The sequence below is a fragment of the Cibotium barometz genome, chromosome 64 (assembly GCF_041138505.1).
Source record: "Cibotium barometz isolate CiBa-2024 chromosome 64, ASM4113850v1, whole genome shotgun sequence".
Classification (NCBI taxonomy): domain Eukaryota; kingdom Viridiplantae; phylum Streptophyta; class Polypodiopsida; order Cyatheales; family Cibotiaceae; genus Cibotium; species Cibotium barometz.
The window spans coordinates 6530748-6548227 of NC_141109.1; the positions used below are offsets into that span (position 1 = coordinate 6530748).

Sequence of the window (17480 nt, forward strand, 5' to 3'; positions counted from 1 at the left end):
GTATCAAGTACTTTGACCAGTTTCTTATCCTTCTCAGTTTCAAAGTTCCTTGCTTACCTCAGTATGCAATTGTTGGTCCCTTGCTTCAAGCTCTTGCATATGTATATTCTTTAGCATGTCAACCTAAAAGTACACATTGTATCCACAAAGTGTAGCTAGAATTGCAAAGATAAAAAATCTAACATTGCTCGACAAGGAGAAAAAATTCTTAGCAACTATTAAGTTCTAAGACCCTATTTAGATGGTAAGATTACTTAGCCACTAGATAAACATGAACATTGCATTGACAGAAGCTGTACGGTTTCATAAGAGGTCTATTCTATTCCATGTGACAGATGAAACAAGAGTTTTCTCTTGTCATTTTTTAAGGATTTATTACAAGGTAAACTGAATAAACCATGAGATCACAAGAGGATGAGAGATCAATTGCAAGCTGCCAAGCACCATTGCAGTAATCAAATAAGCTCATGATAAATTCTCATTCTTCTGTGAAGGCATGACTTCATCTTTCTCCACCTCCGTCAAAAAGTAGCAATGCTTACTAATCACTAAAAGGAACTTTGACATGGCCTCTTATCTATGCCCACAGAGAAGCTCAAATCTTTGATATGTCGCACCAGACGACCTCCTCAGTAATCACATCTTCCATAGTAAGGGGACCAAATATCACGGGCAGATAGTCCAAAGTGGTAGTAAAATGAGCAATACAAATAATGCATGCTCTAGCAATGGCCCACCCATCGACATGGATTTTGTCAAACTTTGCATGGATTCTACCCAAGAAAACCTCAAGTTTGACCAGGACGACTCGTATTATATATCAGGAACTCATTTGCTGTTGTAACTTTGACATTGAGCCAAAGACTTTGACATTGGTGACTTTGACGAGTCACCAAGAGATGGATTGCAAGCGTAACTAGAATATTCCCCAATGTGGACCCATGATAAACTGTTATTGCTCTTCTTAGACAAGAAAGCAAGTTTCTCCACCTCCGCCAGAAAGTGGCAATGTCAAAAGGGCCTCTGCTATGTGCCCCAAGCTAGAATCCACAGCAGCTCAAATCTTAAATATGTAGTGCAAGACTACCTCATTAGCAAAATATGATCAAGGATTCATACTCTAAATCACTCCATCAGGACTGCGAATCACTGGCAGATTGTCTGAAATGGTAGTACCTGTAGCAATACAAATCGTGTGATACACTTCTCTAGTGGCTGCCTATGACAGTCACACAGAAAGCAGGCAAAGCCCACATAAGCAGCCAACTGAAGGATGGACAAGTCAGGCGAGTGTGGGCAGTTTGCAGAGCAGGGTGCCCAGGTAAAATGCAGGCAAGGAGCCGGGCAAGGATTGAGAACAGTAAAAGAGAGAAATGATCAGTGATAAAGGGCAGTGTATGGAGGATAACTGGCAGCTAGCACTCAAAGGGCTGCGAACAAAGGCTACACACATGTAGACAGACTTGCAGAGCAAGTACCAACAGCCAAGCAACATGTAGGGCAGGAAGCAGCCTCCGGGAGGGAAGATTACGAAAGCCTGGCATACAAGAGGGGAAGGGGTGCCGAGAAATCTGGAGGTTGGAGGTGATGAGCAGCTAACTGCAGAGCTGGCATCTCACTGACTCTGACGCCGTAGAGGCTGTCTCAACATGATGTCTCGTTGCAGAAAAGTGAACGTAAAAAACCAGCAAGCCAGATGCAAGTTTGATGGTATTCTTGATGACACAAGTACCGAGTAAACCTAATCTTATATTTTTCTTATTACAAAACAAAATTTGATAGCACTAAACTTCTTATAGAACACAAATGAGCATAATGATCGAAGATCATAAAATGGGCATTACCTCCTGTACATGTGCCTTCTTTATGGATTCAATCTTTTCTTCGGTTAGAACCAAGCTTTGCTTAACAGACATAAGCTCGGATGTTAACTCATCTGCAATCTGTTGCGCCTCTTCTTTCTCTATACTTGCTTGCTTTGCAACCTGAGCCTCATAGGAAAGCTCCTTGTTAAAAAACTCTTTGGCTATTTTCAGCTTCTCGCATTCGATCTTCATGATCTCCTCCCTAAGAGCAATGTTCTCATCCCTCAACCGCCTGATTTCTGCGGCAAAGCCTGACTTTTCCTGTGCTAAGGTTTCTTTTGATGGTGATACAGGGCATGGATCATTAAGAGCCAACTCCTTCTCGGTTATTGAAACATGTGCTGCTGGTGTAGGTTGTCTTGTTGACACATCATTGTGGCAAAAAATGCCATCCTTCTTACAAGAACTGTTTTTCTGCTGCAGACCCTGTCTGTTAAGCTTTTAGTCAGTAAAATTACACCCTCTGCATTTCCAAAGAACAACTGAATTCTGGACTACAAACCATCCCCACCCCTACGACCCCCCCCCCCCCCTTCCCCGAACATACTCCTTGGATCCTGTAGCAAATAGTGGAAAGGGTGTGGACTGTAGTAGATCTGATGGAGGAGAGAGTTTATACATGATACGTTCAATTGCCCTCAATAGCCTCTGTTCATCTAGCCCTCCAAATCTACCAAACTTTCAAGCTCCAAATAATCTCCTGCGCTGTGTAGCTTCCAGCTTGCCGGTCCAGAAATCAGCCTAACTTACACTAGGAGGGAGGGGGGTATAGACAGCTGCTTTTCCTTTGTTTTTTTCTTTCTGGTGAGCGACTTCTTTTTGGATCTGAAACGGCTGTCAGGTCGCATTTTCATTGGCGACAACTCCACCATTCCGATACACAGTGAGGGCCGGATGGAGATTATTCCCGAGGACGGCAAGGGGGGAAAGCATGCCTCCCGTGTTCTTTACGTCCCTGCTCTTGGTTTTCATCTTCTGTCAGCACATGAAGTATGCAAGACTCGCTTTCGGGTGGAATTTGAGGAGCATTCAGTTGCTCTACGGGACCGTGAGACTGGCCAAGTTGTTTGCGAAGGCGGTGTGGAGAATGGTATCTACAAGCTCTCTACACTCTCCTCATTGAGAGGTTCTCAGGTCGGAGATCTGTGGCACTTTCGTTTTGGCCACTTAAATGTGGATGCACTGCAGCGAGCTTTCCAGGACCAGATGGTGGTTGGCTTGCCAGATGTTGGCAGCAGGCAAGGACGTTGCAATTCTTGCATATGTGGTAAGCAGCACACGGAATCCTTTCCGAAGCAGGCTTTCAAGCGGGCTTCAAAACCATTGGAGTTGATTCACACTGACTTGTGTGGACCTCAGCAGCAGCAGACACCATCATTGGGAGGATCTCTCTATTTCAGGCTACTTGTTGATGACTGTACCAGATTCACGTGGGTCTACTTTCTTTCACAGAAGGACCATGTCACCAATTGGCCAACCATTTGGTCCATCTCCAGTTTTTGCGTCTCGTTCACTTGAGGCCAGGCCGGTGTCTCATGTGAAGAGGCCAGTATTTTTGCTGACATGGACGGGAGCCAGACTGGTGCCACCCGTGTGTTAGCAGGATGGTGTCGTATGGACGGGAGCCAGACCAGTGCCACCCGTGTATGACCTGGACTGTGTTCGACCCATGGGATTGTCACGCCATGGAAGAGCCAGTATTCGTGTCGTGTTTTGCCTATGGGACTGTCACACCATAGGGAGACTCGTGCCTGGAACTGTGTCTTACCTATGGGACTGTCACTCCATAGGAAGACCAGGTTTTTATGTTTTTATGTCGTGCCAGTTCTGTGCCGACAGATATTTTGTACTTGTTCCATGAACGGGAGATATGTCCATGTTACTATTTGCACATGCACACATATTTTGCATGCTTGAAACTGTTTTCGCATGACATGTATTTGTGTGTTTGCCTGCTTGACGTGTTACTTACTGAGCGGGGACGCCTGCCAGTGAGTCGTGAAGTCTGCTCTGTATTCTGACGAGTTTTGGTGCATGTGAACAGGTGGTAAGTATGTCGCACTTGTTGTTTTAATGTTTTATATTCTAACCCTTTAATTTATAAGATTAGGTGTTCACATTTATTTAAAAGTGGGCACCCCCTTTGGGCACCCACTTTGGGGAGCCCCACTTTTAAGTGAGTGTGGGGGTGGGCATGGTCACCTACCCCCACTAGTTCCCCCACATGCATGCGTGGGTATCACCAAAGTAAAACTCCACATTAATTTATTAAAAAGGACTCCCTCCATCAAGCGTAAAAACATCATCGCTTCTATCTGGCGTTGATTCATCAACCGGCGACCGTCTCTCCCTCTGGCGCATGTTCTTCCTGAAGGCGACTGCTGCAGTACCCTCTGCTGCTGGCTGCGCCTGCCTCTACAGGTGGCTGAGTGTTGTTGCAGGCGGCTGTTTACTCCACGCTGCTCTCTCTCCCAGGCGGCTGGCTGTACTGTACTACAGGCGGCTGCTCACCTCACATACAGGCGACTACACCTTGACTGCTGGCGGCTGCTTCTCCTCCCAGCGAGGCGCCCATCACATGCTCTGCCTACACAGAGTCGGCTGCCACCATCTGAAGGCCACGCCTCAACTCTACTGCTCCCCCAGGCGGCTGTGCACTGCAGCCAGGCGTTACTAAACTGCACACCAAGGCTACTACTGAATTGCTCCCCCAGGCGGCTGTGTCCATCACTCACAGGCTGCGTGTGCATCACCAACAAGTGGCCTCTTGCTTCTAGGACATTGTCCACCACCAGTAAGTTGTGCTCTTTCTCTCACAGCAGGCGGTTGTGGTCTTTTGCGGTGATTCTTGTCTTGGTGGTTCACCACAAGGCAACTGTTTCTTCAACAAGGGTGGCTTCATCTTCTACACAAACACCACAAGTATTGGTTTTCTATCAACCATCTACAAGTAAGTGAATTTCAGATTCCAGTAAAGTATTTTATGTTTAAATCTGTTAAAGGATTCATCCCTCTACGGCAACACCCGTTCGGTGCCGGGTTGTCCAAGCTATATTGGCGAACCTCGGTCCAAAGGTGCTGAGATTGGGAGAGCCAGGCGTTAGTACGAGAGCGCCTGTTTGTGCGTGGTCTCGGAACACCAGTGAGGCGCTCTCCGCGGAGTCCAGTGAAAGCACAGGACCGTAGCGATTGGACCACACTAGTGGTCGTTCTGCTTCGAGTCTTCTACATCGAAATTCGAGACTATTTGTTTGGTACTGTTTTCATATGTACATGGACATTATCTGGTTCTTGGAACCCATGGAGCATTGTATTCATTAAATACTCCCAATAAATAGTTTTTTTAATTTAGAAAACACAATCTCTTTCTACAGCTTCACAAAGGTTTTAAACCTTTGAAGTTTGGTGAGCTAGAATATTCACCAGGATATTAGAACTTCTTTACCACGATCCAGAGCACAAAACAGTTTAAGAGCTGTGTGAGATTTTCCTTAACAGAATTGTGCGTAACGACGTGAAGGTTTTTATGTGTGCATTTACGCATAACGAGTTCCGATTATCCTGAGTGGTTATCACCAGATACGCGTGGTGCCACAAGATGTCCATAAGACTGCATTCAGGACAGCCTTCGGATTATATGAATTCTTGGTAATGCCTTTTGGTCTCACCAATGCTCCTGCTACTTTTAATCGTATGATGGATAGGAGATTCCGACCCCATCGCAAGTTTACAAGAGTCTTCTTTGATGATATCTTGGTTTTCTCCAAGAATGAGCAGGAACAAAGAACTCATTTGGTCACAGTGTTCGAAGAGTTGCGGAAGCATAAACTTTTCGTCAATGCCAAGAAAAGTGAGTTTTTCCTTTCAGAGATTCATTATCTGGGACATATTGTATCCAAAGATGGAGTTACAATGGATCCTGTAAAGATAGAGACTATTCGGAATTGGCCCGAATTGCAAAACGTATATCAAGTACGTAGTTTTCTGGGATTATGTTCGTATTACAGGCGTTTCATAAGGCATTTTGCTATGATTGCCACTCCTCTACATGATCTCACAAAGAAGAAAACTGCTTTCAAATGGACTTCAAAGGAACAGGATGCTTTCTTGCAGCTCAAGCATGCAATCATATGTGGCCCAGTATTGATTGTTGCACAAGTCATTCGTGGTTGAATGTGATGCTTGTGGTGATTGCATAGGAGCTGTCCTAAATCAAGAAGGGCATGCAGTTGCATATGAGAGCCGTCGTTTGCATGATGCTGAGCTTCATATGGATATCTATGAGAAAGAGCTCTTGGCTGTAATTCACGCCTTAAAGATTTGGAAACACTACCTTCTTGGGGCTGAATTTGTAGTCAAGACAGATCATCAAAGCTTCAGATACTTTCTATCTCAAACCAAGCTTTCAGAGAAGCAGATGAGGATGGCAAACTTTCTTTCCATGTTTCATTTTCAGATTGTGCATACTCCAGGAAAGAAAAATGTGGTGGCCGATGCACTATCTAGGAGGCCTTATGTTGCTGCAATCTCAGTGGCCTCTCATGGAGATTTATCTGATATGAGAGATTTGTATCATTTGGATGTTGATTTTTGCCATATATGGACTGATTTGATGGCTGGTCATTCACATGCCTCTTATGTTATCAACGAGGGTTATCTCATGAAGGATAATTGCCTATGTGTGGTAAAGGATTTACGTCCAAAGGTTATGGACGAATGTCACGCTCCACCTTATGTTGGTCATAGAGGTATTATGCCTACTACACGCATGATTCAGAGGTATTTCTTTTGGCCAAGCATGCGTAAAGACATTGAGGCTTATGTGCGTGCATGTATTACTTGCCAAAAGGTGAAATTTGACAGGCAAAAGCCTCCAGGTTTGCTTCAGCCATTGCCTATTCCCTCGCAACCTTGGGAAAGTATCACGATGGATTTTATTATGGATTTGCCTAGATCCCAGCATGGGAATGATGCTATTTGGACTATTGTGGACAGGTTTAGCAAGCTCATTTCTTGCCCGTCAAGAAAACCATCAAAGCTGATCATATGGTAAAGCTTTTTCTTGCTAATATTTTCAAGCATCATGGTATGCCTAAATCCATTGTTGGGGATAGAGATCCCAGGACTACAAGCCTATTTTGGAGGGCTTTGTTTGATAATATGGGTACTAAGCTTGAGTTTTCATCAGCTTATCATCCCCAAACGGATGGCTAAAGTGAAGCTGCAAATTCAGCCGTGTTGGATTTGTTGAAGTGTTATGTAGCAGATCAAAAGAGTGCATGGTCAGCCCTAAACACTCTTGAAAACCTTCTGATGCAGAAAACGCACCATCTGATGCAAAAACGCAGGTAGAGAGAGAGTAGAGAGAGAAAGTGAGGTGCTGGAAATTCAGTATATTTCTATGATACAAAAAGGTATCTGAATCTTTGCAGCCCTTGGCTGCCTTCTTGGAAAAGGTGATAACACACCAAAAACTGCCCTAGACTAGGATCCTACTGACTCAAACCCCTAGTGGGTTGAATGAATAAAACAAGGAGCAAGGGGGCCCTTTTATAGGCCTTGGAGCATGTGGAAGACTGGCCGACTGCTGGTCGGCCAGCTCTTGACTTATAAAATCATTAAAATGCAATAAATGCTCTATTAAATTCAGCCGACTGGTCCTTCTTGATGCGCTTGCTGCCTACACCTTGCTGACGTCAGCCGACAGCTACTCTGGCAACCTGCATCCTCTTTCTTGCAGCCGACAGCCCCTCTGATCCATGCTTGGCTCCAAGTTCTGCTCCATGTCCATCTTCTACTGGTTCATACTCTTTATCTGGCTGCCTCTTCTGGATCTAGCCCTGAGAAAGTCCATGGCATTGCTGATGCACATGACATCCCCCTCTGCTAAACTTGATGACGGGAATCCAACCTGCTCTTGGATGACTGTCATCATCCCAATCCTGTTCCGAAGTCCCTCTGTCATCATCCATCCCTGGCAAACCTTTTTCTCTGAAAATCCGGTCTGTTCTCCAAACCACTCTGTCTCTGATGAAGATCTATGCATCTGGTCTTCCTCTAGTCCACAATCCATTCCTGCCCTGACTCTGAACACGGTCTTGGTCTGGAACTGAGTCTGGCACTCTCACATCACCCTTGGAGGATCAACCTCCCTTGGGACCGTTACCTGAGAACCTATCTGGCTCACGGAACTGCCATCCCCATCTGGCACTGTGGAACACCACCAACAAACCTCTTGGGAGTTCTTCCCGATCTGTGTTCCCGCCTTGGGCTTCGAATCCGTGTACTTTCCTGTACCTTGGACCTGTACACCATCATCTGGGACTGTATCAGTGTTTAGCTTGACTGAGCCTGATGCTCTGATACCAATGTAACGCGCGGAAGCTCTGGGTAGTCTTCTTTCAGCCCTAAACACTCTTGAAGACCTTCTGATGCAGAAACGCACCTTGATGCAAAAACGCAGGTAGAGAGAGAGTAGAGAGAGAGAGTGAGAAGTGCTGGAATTTCAGTATATACTATGTACAAAAAAAGGTACAAATCTGTACAGCACTTGGCTGCCCACTTGAAAAGGTGATAAACCCTAATTCTGGCCCCCTATGGGACCCTCCTACTGACCCTCACCCCTAGTGGGTGGAATGGCTAATACAAAGAGCAAGGGTGCTATTTATAGCCCCTTGGAGTGCATGAGAAACTGGCCGACTGCTGGTCGGCCAGTTCATAAATCATTAAATCCATTAAATGCTGCCGACTTGAGTCTCTTGATGCGCCTTCAGCCAGCACCCCTCTGTCCTGCAGCCGACAGCCCACTGGTGTTGCTGATGTCATCCTACATGCAGCCGACACACTTCTGATCCATGCTCTGCTCCAAATCTTGCTCCATGTCCAACTTCTACTGGTTCCTAGTCTTTATCTGCTTGCCTCTTCTGGATCTAGCCCTAGAAATGTCCATGGCATCTGTGATGCACATGACATTCCCCTCTGCTAAACTTGATGACGGGAATCCAACCTGCTCTTGGATGACTGTCATCATCCCAATCCTGTTCCGAAGTCCCTCTGTCATCATCCATCCCTGGCAAACCTTTTTCTCTGAAACTCCGTTCTGTTCTCCAAACCACTCTGTCTCTGATGAAGATCTATGCATCTGGTCTTCCTCTAGTCCACAATCCATTCCTGCCCTGACTCTGAACACGGTCTTGGTCTGGAACTGAGTCTGGCACTCTCACATCACCCTTGGAGGATCAACCTCCCTTGGGACCGTTACCTGAGAACCTATCTGGCTCACGGAACTGACATCCCCATCTGGCACTGTGGAACACCACCAACAAACCTCCTGGGAGTTCTTCCCGATCTGTGTTCTTGTCTTGGGCTTCGAATCCGTGTACTTTCCTGTACCTTGGACCTGTACACCATCATCTGGGACTGAATCAGTGTTTAGCTTGGCTGAGCCTGATGCTCTGATACCAATGTAACGCGCGGAAGCTCTGGGTAGTCTTCTTTCAGCCCTAAACACTCTTGAAGACCTTCTGATGCAGAAACGCACCTTGATGCAAAAACGCAGGTAGAGAGAGAGTAGAGAGAGAGAGTGAGAAGTGCTGGAATTTCAGTATATACTATGTACAAAAAAAGGTACAAATCTGTACAGCACTTGGCTGCCCACTTGAAAAGGTGATAAACCCTAATTCTGGCCCCCTATGGGACCCTCCTACTGACCCTCACCCCTAGTGGGTGGAATGGCTAATACAAAGAGCAAGGGTGCTATTTATAGCCCCTTGGAGTGCATGAGAAACTGGCCGACTGCTGGTCGGCCAGTTCATAAATCATTAAATCCATTAAATGCTGCCGACTTGAGTCTCTTGATGCGCCTTCAGCCAGCACCCCTCTGTCCTGCAGCCGACAGCCCACTGGTGTTGCTGATGTCATCCTACATGCAGCCGACACACTTCTGATCCATGCTCTGCTCCAAATCTTGCTCCATGTCCAACTTCTACTGGTTCCTAGTCTTTATCTGCTTGCCTCTTCTGGATCTAGCCCTAGAAATGTCCATGGCATCTGTGATGCACATGACATTCCCCTCTGCTAAACTTGATGACGGGAATCCAACCTGCTCTTGGATGACTGTCATCATCCCAATCCTGTTCCGAAGTCCCTCTGTCATCATCCATCCCTGGCAAACCTTTTTCTCTGAAAATCCGGTCTGTTCTCCAAACCACTCTGTCTCTGATGAAGATCTATGCATCTGGTCTTCCTCTAGTCCACAATCCATTCCTGCCCTGACTCTGAACACGGTCTTGGTCTGGAACTGAGTCTGGCACTCTCACATCACCCTTGGAGGATCAACCTCCCTTGGGACCGTTACCTGAGAACCTATCTGGCTCACGGAACTGCCATCCCCATCTGGCACTGTGGAACACCACCAACAAACCTCTTGGGAGTTCTTCCCGATCTGTGTTCCCGCCTTGGGCTTCGAATCCGTGTACTTTCCTGTACCTTGGACCTGTACACCATCATCTGGGACTGTATCAGTGTTTAGCTTGACTGAGCCTGATGCTCTGATACCAATGTAACGCGCGGAAGCTCTGGGTAGTCTTCTTTCAGCCCTAAACACTCTTGAAAACCTTCTGATGCAGAAAACGCACCATCTGATGCAAAAACGCAGGTAGAGAGAGAGTAGAGAGAGAAAGTGAGGTGCTGGAAATTCAGTATATTTCTATGATACAAAAAGGTATCTGAATCTTTGCAGCCCTTGGCTGCCTTCTTGGAAAAGGTGATAACACACCAAAAACTGCCCTAGACTAGGATCCTACTGACTCAAACCCCTAGTGGGTTGAATGAATAAAACAAGGAGCAAGGGGGCCCTTTTATAGGCCTTGGAGCATGTGGAAGACTGGCCGACTGCTGGTCGGCCAGCTCTTGACTTATAAAATCATTAAAATGCAATAAATGCTCTATTAAATTCAGCCGACTGGTCCTTCTTGATGCGCTTGCTGCCTACACCTTGCTGACGTCAGCCGACAGCTACTCTGGCAACCTGCATCCTCTTTCTTGCAGCCGACAGCCCCTCTGATCCATGCTTGGCTCCAAGTTCTGCTCCATGTCCATCTTCTACTGGTTCATACTCTTTATCTGGCTGCCTCTTCTGGATCTAGCCCTGAGAAAGTCCATGGCATTGCTGATGCACATGACAGCATGGGAGAAGTATCTTCCACTTGTTGAGTTTGCCTACAACAATACAATCCATGCTTCCACGGGCAAGGCTCCGTTTGAGATTATTTATGGCAGAGTGGTATTGCCACCCATCCTTCGTACAAAGGATGAGATATTTGCAGCTGATGAATATGTTCGTGACTTGGATGTTGCCTTTGGTCAGGTGCGGACAGCCATTGCAAGATCTCAGGATAAGCATAAAATGGCTGCGGACAAGCATAGAAGGGACATAGAAGTCAAAGAAGGTGATTGGGTATTGCTGAAATTTGAGAAGACTAGGCTTCGAAAGAGGCCAGGACGAGAAGGATCATATCCTAAGCTTTCTCCTCGCTATTATGGACCCTTCAAGGTGATTCACAAGATCAATGAAGTGTCCTACAGGCTTGCTCTACCTAGTCATTGGAAGATTCACAATGCTTTTCATGTGAGTCTATTCCGGAAATATGTGGGGCCAGATCCTGATGAGCCTGTCACAGAAGATCCGCCAGAGATTGAAGAGCTTAAGGAGATCCTCTAGCCAGAACAGATTGTTTTTCACAAGGAGAGAAAGCTACCTGCAGGAAAGCTTTCCAAGAGATACCTTGTGAAGTTTAAGAATTATTTGCCTATTGATGCCAAATGGGTAAATGAGGATTATTTTGCAGATTATCCGCAATTGTTGCAGGCATATCTTGAGGCTTTTCAGTTGAGGTCAACTCTTTAGAAGCCCGGGGGGATGTCACCAATTTGCCGACCATTTGGTCCATCTCCAGTTTTTGCGTCTCGTTCACTTGAGGCCAGGCCGGTGTCTCATGTGAAGAGGCCAGTATTTTTGCTGACATGGACGGGAGCCAGACTGGTGCCACCCATGTGTTAGCAGGATGGTGTCGTATGGACGGGAGCCAGACCAGTGCCACCCGTGTATGACCTGGACTGTGTTCGACCCATGGGATTGTCACACCATGGAAGAGCCAGTATTCGTGCCGTGTTTTGCCTACGGGACTGTCACACCATAGGGAGACTCGTGCCTGGAACTGTGTCTTACCTATGGGACTGTCACTCCATAGGAAGACCAGGTTTTTATGTTTTTATGTCGTGCCAGTTCTGTGCCGACAGATATTTTGTACTTGTTCCATGAACGGGAGATATGTCCATGTTACTATTTGCACATGCACACATATTTTGCATGCTTGAAACTGTTTTCGCATGACATGTATTTGTGTGTTTGCCTGCTTGACGTGTTACTTACTGAGCGGGGACGCCTGCCAGTGAGTCGTGAAGTCTGCTCTGTATTCTGACGAGTTTTGGTGCATGTGAACAGGTGGTAAGTATGTCGCACTTGTTGTTTTAATGTTTTATATTCTAACCCTTTAATTTATAAGGTTAGGTGTTCACATTTATTTAAAAGTGGGCAACCCCTTTGGGCACCCACTTAGGGGCCAAGGTGGGGAGCCCCACTTTTAAGTGAGTGTGGGGGTGGGCATGGTCACCTACCCCCACATGCATGCGTGGGTATCACCAAAGTAAAACTCCACATTAATTTATTAAAAAGGACTCCCTCCATCAAGCGTAAAAACATCATCGCTTCTATCTGGCGTTGATTCATCAACCGGCGACCGTCTCTCCCTCTGGCGCATGTTCTTCCTGAAGGCGACTGCTGCAGTACCCTCTGCTGCTGGCTGCGCCTGCCTCTACAGGTGGCTGAGTGTTGTTGCAGACGGCTGTTTACTCCACGCTGCTCTCTCTCCCAGGCGGCTGGCTGTACTGTACTACAGGCGGCTGCTCACCTCACATACAGGCGACTACACCTTGACTGCTGGCGGCTGCTTCTCCTCCCAGCCAGGCGCCCATCACATGCTCTGCCTACACAGAGTCGGCTGCCACCATCTGAAGGCCACGCCTCAGCTCTACTGCTCCCCCAGGCGGCTGTGCACTGCAGCCAGGCGTTACTAAACTGCACACCAAGGCTACTACTGAATTGCTCCCCCAGGCGGCTGTGTGTCCATCACTCACAGGCTGCGTGTGCATCACCAACAAGTGGCCTCTTGCTTCTAGGACATTGTCCACCACCAGTAAGTTGTGCTCTTTCTCTCACAGCAGGCGGTTGTGGTCTTTTGCGGTGATTCTTGTCTTGGTGGTTCACCACAAGGCAACTGTTTCTTCAACAAGGGTGGCTTCATCTTCTACACAAACACCACAAGTATTGGTTTTCTATCAACCATCTACAAGTAAGTGAATTTCAGATTCCAGTAAAGTATTTTATGTTTAAATCTGTTAAAGGATTCATCCCTCTACGGCAACACCCGTTCGGTGCTGGGTTGTCCAAGCTATATTGGCGAACCTCGGTCCAAAGGTGCTGAGATCGGGAGAGCCAGGCGTTAGTACGAGAGCGCCTGTTTGTGCGTGGTCTCGGAACACCAGTGAGGCGCTCTCCGCGGAGTCCAGTGAAAGCACAGGACCGTAGCGATTGGACCACACTAGTGGTCGTTCTGCTTCGAGTCTTCTACATCGAAATTCGAGACTATTTGTTTGGTACTGTTTTCATATGTACATGGACATTATCTGGTTCTTGGAACCCATGGAGCATTGTATTCATTAAATACTCCCAATAAATATATCATATATTGAGGGGGGGGTCGGCCCGTTCCGGCCCCAGTGCTGGTGTCCATCTTTCCATTTCATTTCATTTAAATTTCAAGTTGTTTTAAGTTGTCCATTTCATATTTGTGGTTTTAAAGTTGTGCTATTAAGCGTGTGGGTGTCCAACGGAGTCTTTCCCACTTGACGGGATCGGTTTCAGACCAAGCATTTGCACGGTTCAAGGATTGGCACGTGATGGTGGAAAAAGAGTCTGGATTGCAGGTAAAGACTCTCAGGGCTGACAAAGGAGGTGAATTCTCCTCGAATGTATTTCTCAGATTTTGTGCAGATCATGGCATCAAGAGGGAACTGGCCAATACAGGATCACCTTCAGAGAATGGAGTTGTAGAACGCAAAAACAGGACTGCGGTGGAGATGGCGAGGACCATGCTGGAGCATCGTGATCTTCCTCATCCACTTTGGGGAGAGGCTGTGGCAACGGCTGTCCATACCCTCAACCAGTCTCCAACGACTTCAGTACCTAATATGACTCCGGTTGAGGCATACTTTGGCAAGAAACCTGATGTCTCCCACTTCCGTGTTTTTGGAAGTGATGCGTATGTACATATTCCGAAGCAGCAGAGGGGGAAGCTTGACTCCAAATCCCGCAAGCTTATATTTGTGGGGTATAATTCTCTTTCCAAGGGATATAGATTGTATGATCCAGAGAGGAATGAGATTGTTGTCAGCCGGGATGTGGTCTTTTATGAGCATGTTCCAGTATCCACTGTCGAGGAGCCGCCACTTCCTGGAGATCCAGAGGAGTCTGATGATGTTCCCAGACCATTGTTCCAGTTGATCAAGTCAGATTTAGCCCCCACATTGCTGCTTTGGCAAGGTTGATCTATTGCATGTAAGGTAGCATATTCAATGTTTTTAAAATGCATCTAGACAAATGAAAAATTGTTTAGGTTTTTGTGTTGCGAAACAAGACTCAATTATTACTCTCTGAAGAGGATCACTCATAGTTGCATCATGTGTGCTTAGGAAGCTCTAAAGCTTTTTTTGTGACACTAGAGAGATACCTCATTACATTTCATACAATTTTAAGCCAAAAGTAGCAATGGGCCACGATCCTATTAGACACCCACCTTATATACCATATGACTCAATGACGTTTGACTCACAACTAGAAGATAACAATCAATCAACCTTATCCACCTTGACCATTGGGCTATACATGCTTCACATGATAACTAATAACAAAATCTTCCCCCCAAAAAATTAAAAAATGATCAGTGTGCTGCATGCACAAGAGCATATGCATGCACAAGAGCATATGCACAAGTACACATACAAACATAAATACATACAAGCATACAAACATACATGTATGTATATACGATGTATGTATGCATATGTGCAAATGTGTGTGCATGTGAGGAGGAAGAAAAGGTAGAAATGATAAGGGAATAAGAATGAAGTGTAGGGAATGAATGAAAGTAGCAGTGTTGACAAGGCAATATAAGTTACTTTTTGAGAAAATGATGAAGTGAAGAGAGTGTGAACTCTATGGGAAGTGTGGTAGTGGTGGAAATAATGATGATGATGATGGTGAGTTTTAATGATGGAAAAAAATGAATGAGTTGTAAGTGGAGAAAATGAGTGTAGTTTTGATGTTTAAAGAAAAAAACAAAGCAAGATAAAAATTGAGGAATTTTAATGAGGAAATAATTTGTGGCTATCTAATAGATTGCTCAAGCAAACAAATGTAGAAGGATGGTGAAGTTGGTGTCTAAAGGACTTTATGATGCCACTTTTCCCTTGCCCTTGCCCATTCCCTTGGTTGGTTTGTAGGTTTTGCAAAATATACAATGATCTAACAAAACCTCCCTACATGTTCAAGCTCTATGCACTGCAGGGATGAACAATAGAAAATTTTCATGGAAAACTTGGGCTGCTTTGTGTTGGAGAATTCGGATTGCTTTGTGCTCTCTCATACCATAGACACAAGAGAGCAAGGAGATAAGACTAGAATAATTGGCACAAAGGGGGATCATGCCTTGCCTTATGAGGATGTTGTTATTTATACAACTGGCCCTTATTCACACTTGGGCACCCAAAACTAAATGAAAGATGAACTAAAAGATTATAAGATATATAGTTTTATTGTATTGCCATCCATTCTCATAATTACAATGTTTATAGTGATGTTTCATGATACTTATTGTGATACATCTCTTATATGTAACGGAGAGATGATAAGCCAACCTCAAAATGGGGTTAACATCCCCCCCACGTAATGGAGATTCCGCCCTTAGAATCTACTGCTACAGGGCCTGTTGCTTTGGATACTCTTTGTAGTGGCTCTTCCTTGTCTAGAGGGCACGAAGGGTTTGGTGAAAAAAATAGAGTGACCTCTAGAAGTTGGTATCAATCATATCTTCAAAAGTGGTATGCATGTACGAGGGCAAACATCGTAGCCGATAATAGTAGTACATGATGCTGCTGTCAGAAGGCTCTTTGTTGAGGTCGTAGCACATCCCCTCCTAGTTGTAGTTGTGGACATGATCGTTCTGAATGTCAATAAGAAGGATGATCACAATGTGAAGAACCGCACAATGGCCACTATTGTAGAATTAGGGAATCGCCTACCATGTATTTACTATAGTGAGCATGACCTACCTTTGCTGGTTGAGAGTGTCGAAGAGGCTATGTTTGAAGTGAGGGAAGTTGTAGAGGAAGTGGGAATCACAAGCACGCCTTTCGTGGAATTTTTTGGTAGTAAACCTTCGTTTATTGGTATAAATAATGGGTCAGCACGAAGGTGCCATGGAGATGCTCTGTGAGTGATCTCCAAGAGGGCTTGGCACATAAGATGAGACTTAAGTAAAGGATTGCCGCTCATGTTGATTTGCTCATATTTTGGAGCTGGGAGATTGAGGATAGGGTCGAAGGTGGAACCTACCACGTCAGGATCTTGTTTTATTGAATGGGGGCCTAGTCTCTGGCTGGCCTTCCAGGGGTTCCTCGGGGTTGAAAGTGTTAGTTGGGAAATAAAAGGAAGAAGAAGGAAAGTCACTCTCAATTAGTGATGCGTTAGTATCATTCTTGGTCTTATTATCATAAATTTTAGATAAAGAAGATGAAATGGGCTAAACATTGGGTAGGTGTTATCTTCTTCTTCTTCTCTTTTATCTCTATCCCCATCATCAAAAGGTGGTTGTGGTTTTTTTGTGATAAAGAAATCGTGAAGAACGTGCAAGTCCTCTTCCTTAGGGAATGAGGTGTATTCATCACTGTGCACTTGGTCAAAATCATAGACTAATGATGTTAAGAAGTTGTTTAGATGTGCACAAATGAGAAGTTTCGTGCCCTTCAGCATGAGTTGAAGTTGATGGGGGTGGGGAAACAGAAAGGGGGTGTTTGGGGGTGAGCGTCACTCTTTTCCTTGTTACCTGTTTTGGAGAGCTCAATTTGGTCGTTGCTGCTATGGTTGTTGAATTTAAGCTACTTACTACTTCTAAGCTCTCTCTCTCTCTCTCTCTCTCTCTCTCTCTCTCATTGGCTTTGGCACTCTTACAGGAGGAGCCAGATATCCCATTTCTTCTGGTTATTGCTACACTTTGATCTCCCAGTTAACCAGTGGAGAGCTATCTTTGTTGCAAATCCAATTTGCCAGATGTTCGATATCTTTTGAGACTGTACAGCATTGTCTATGGGGTTTCAGAGTTGCCCAAAGGGTATGGAGCTCGATAGCTCAGCTTTTAGGCAGACTGGGAAGAGGTACTATCAACATCACTTGGGGCTCGATTGCCCAGCTCACTCACTCTGGACCACACGTTTTCTTTG

The 17480-nt window shown here is 45.5% G+C and overlaps 1 protein-coding gene across 11 annotated transcripts in view; it reads right to left on the bottom strand.

Annotated features, from left to right (window-relative positions):
* The window catches only part of LOC147603246 (uncharacterized), a 104513-nt gene that overhangs the window by 61105 nt on the left and 25928 nt on the right, over positions 1 to 17480 (bottom strand). For 10 of the 11 annotated variants that reach the window (XM_086796745.1, XM_086796739.1, XM_086796741.1 and 7 more), the window contains 2 exons: positions 1845 to 2291; positions 58 to 123 (listed from right to left, as the gene is read on the bottom strand). In XM_086796745.1, the coding sequence (XP_086652871.1) occupies positions 58 to 123; positions 1845 to 2291 (513 nt within the window). The remainder of the gene's footprint in view (positions 1 to 57; positions 124 to 1844; positions 2292 to 17480) is intronic. The other variant, XM_086796744.1, reaches the window with a different exon arrangement.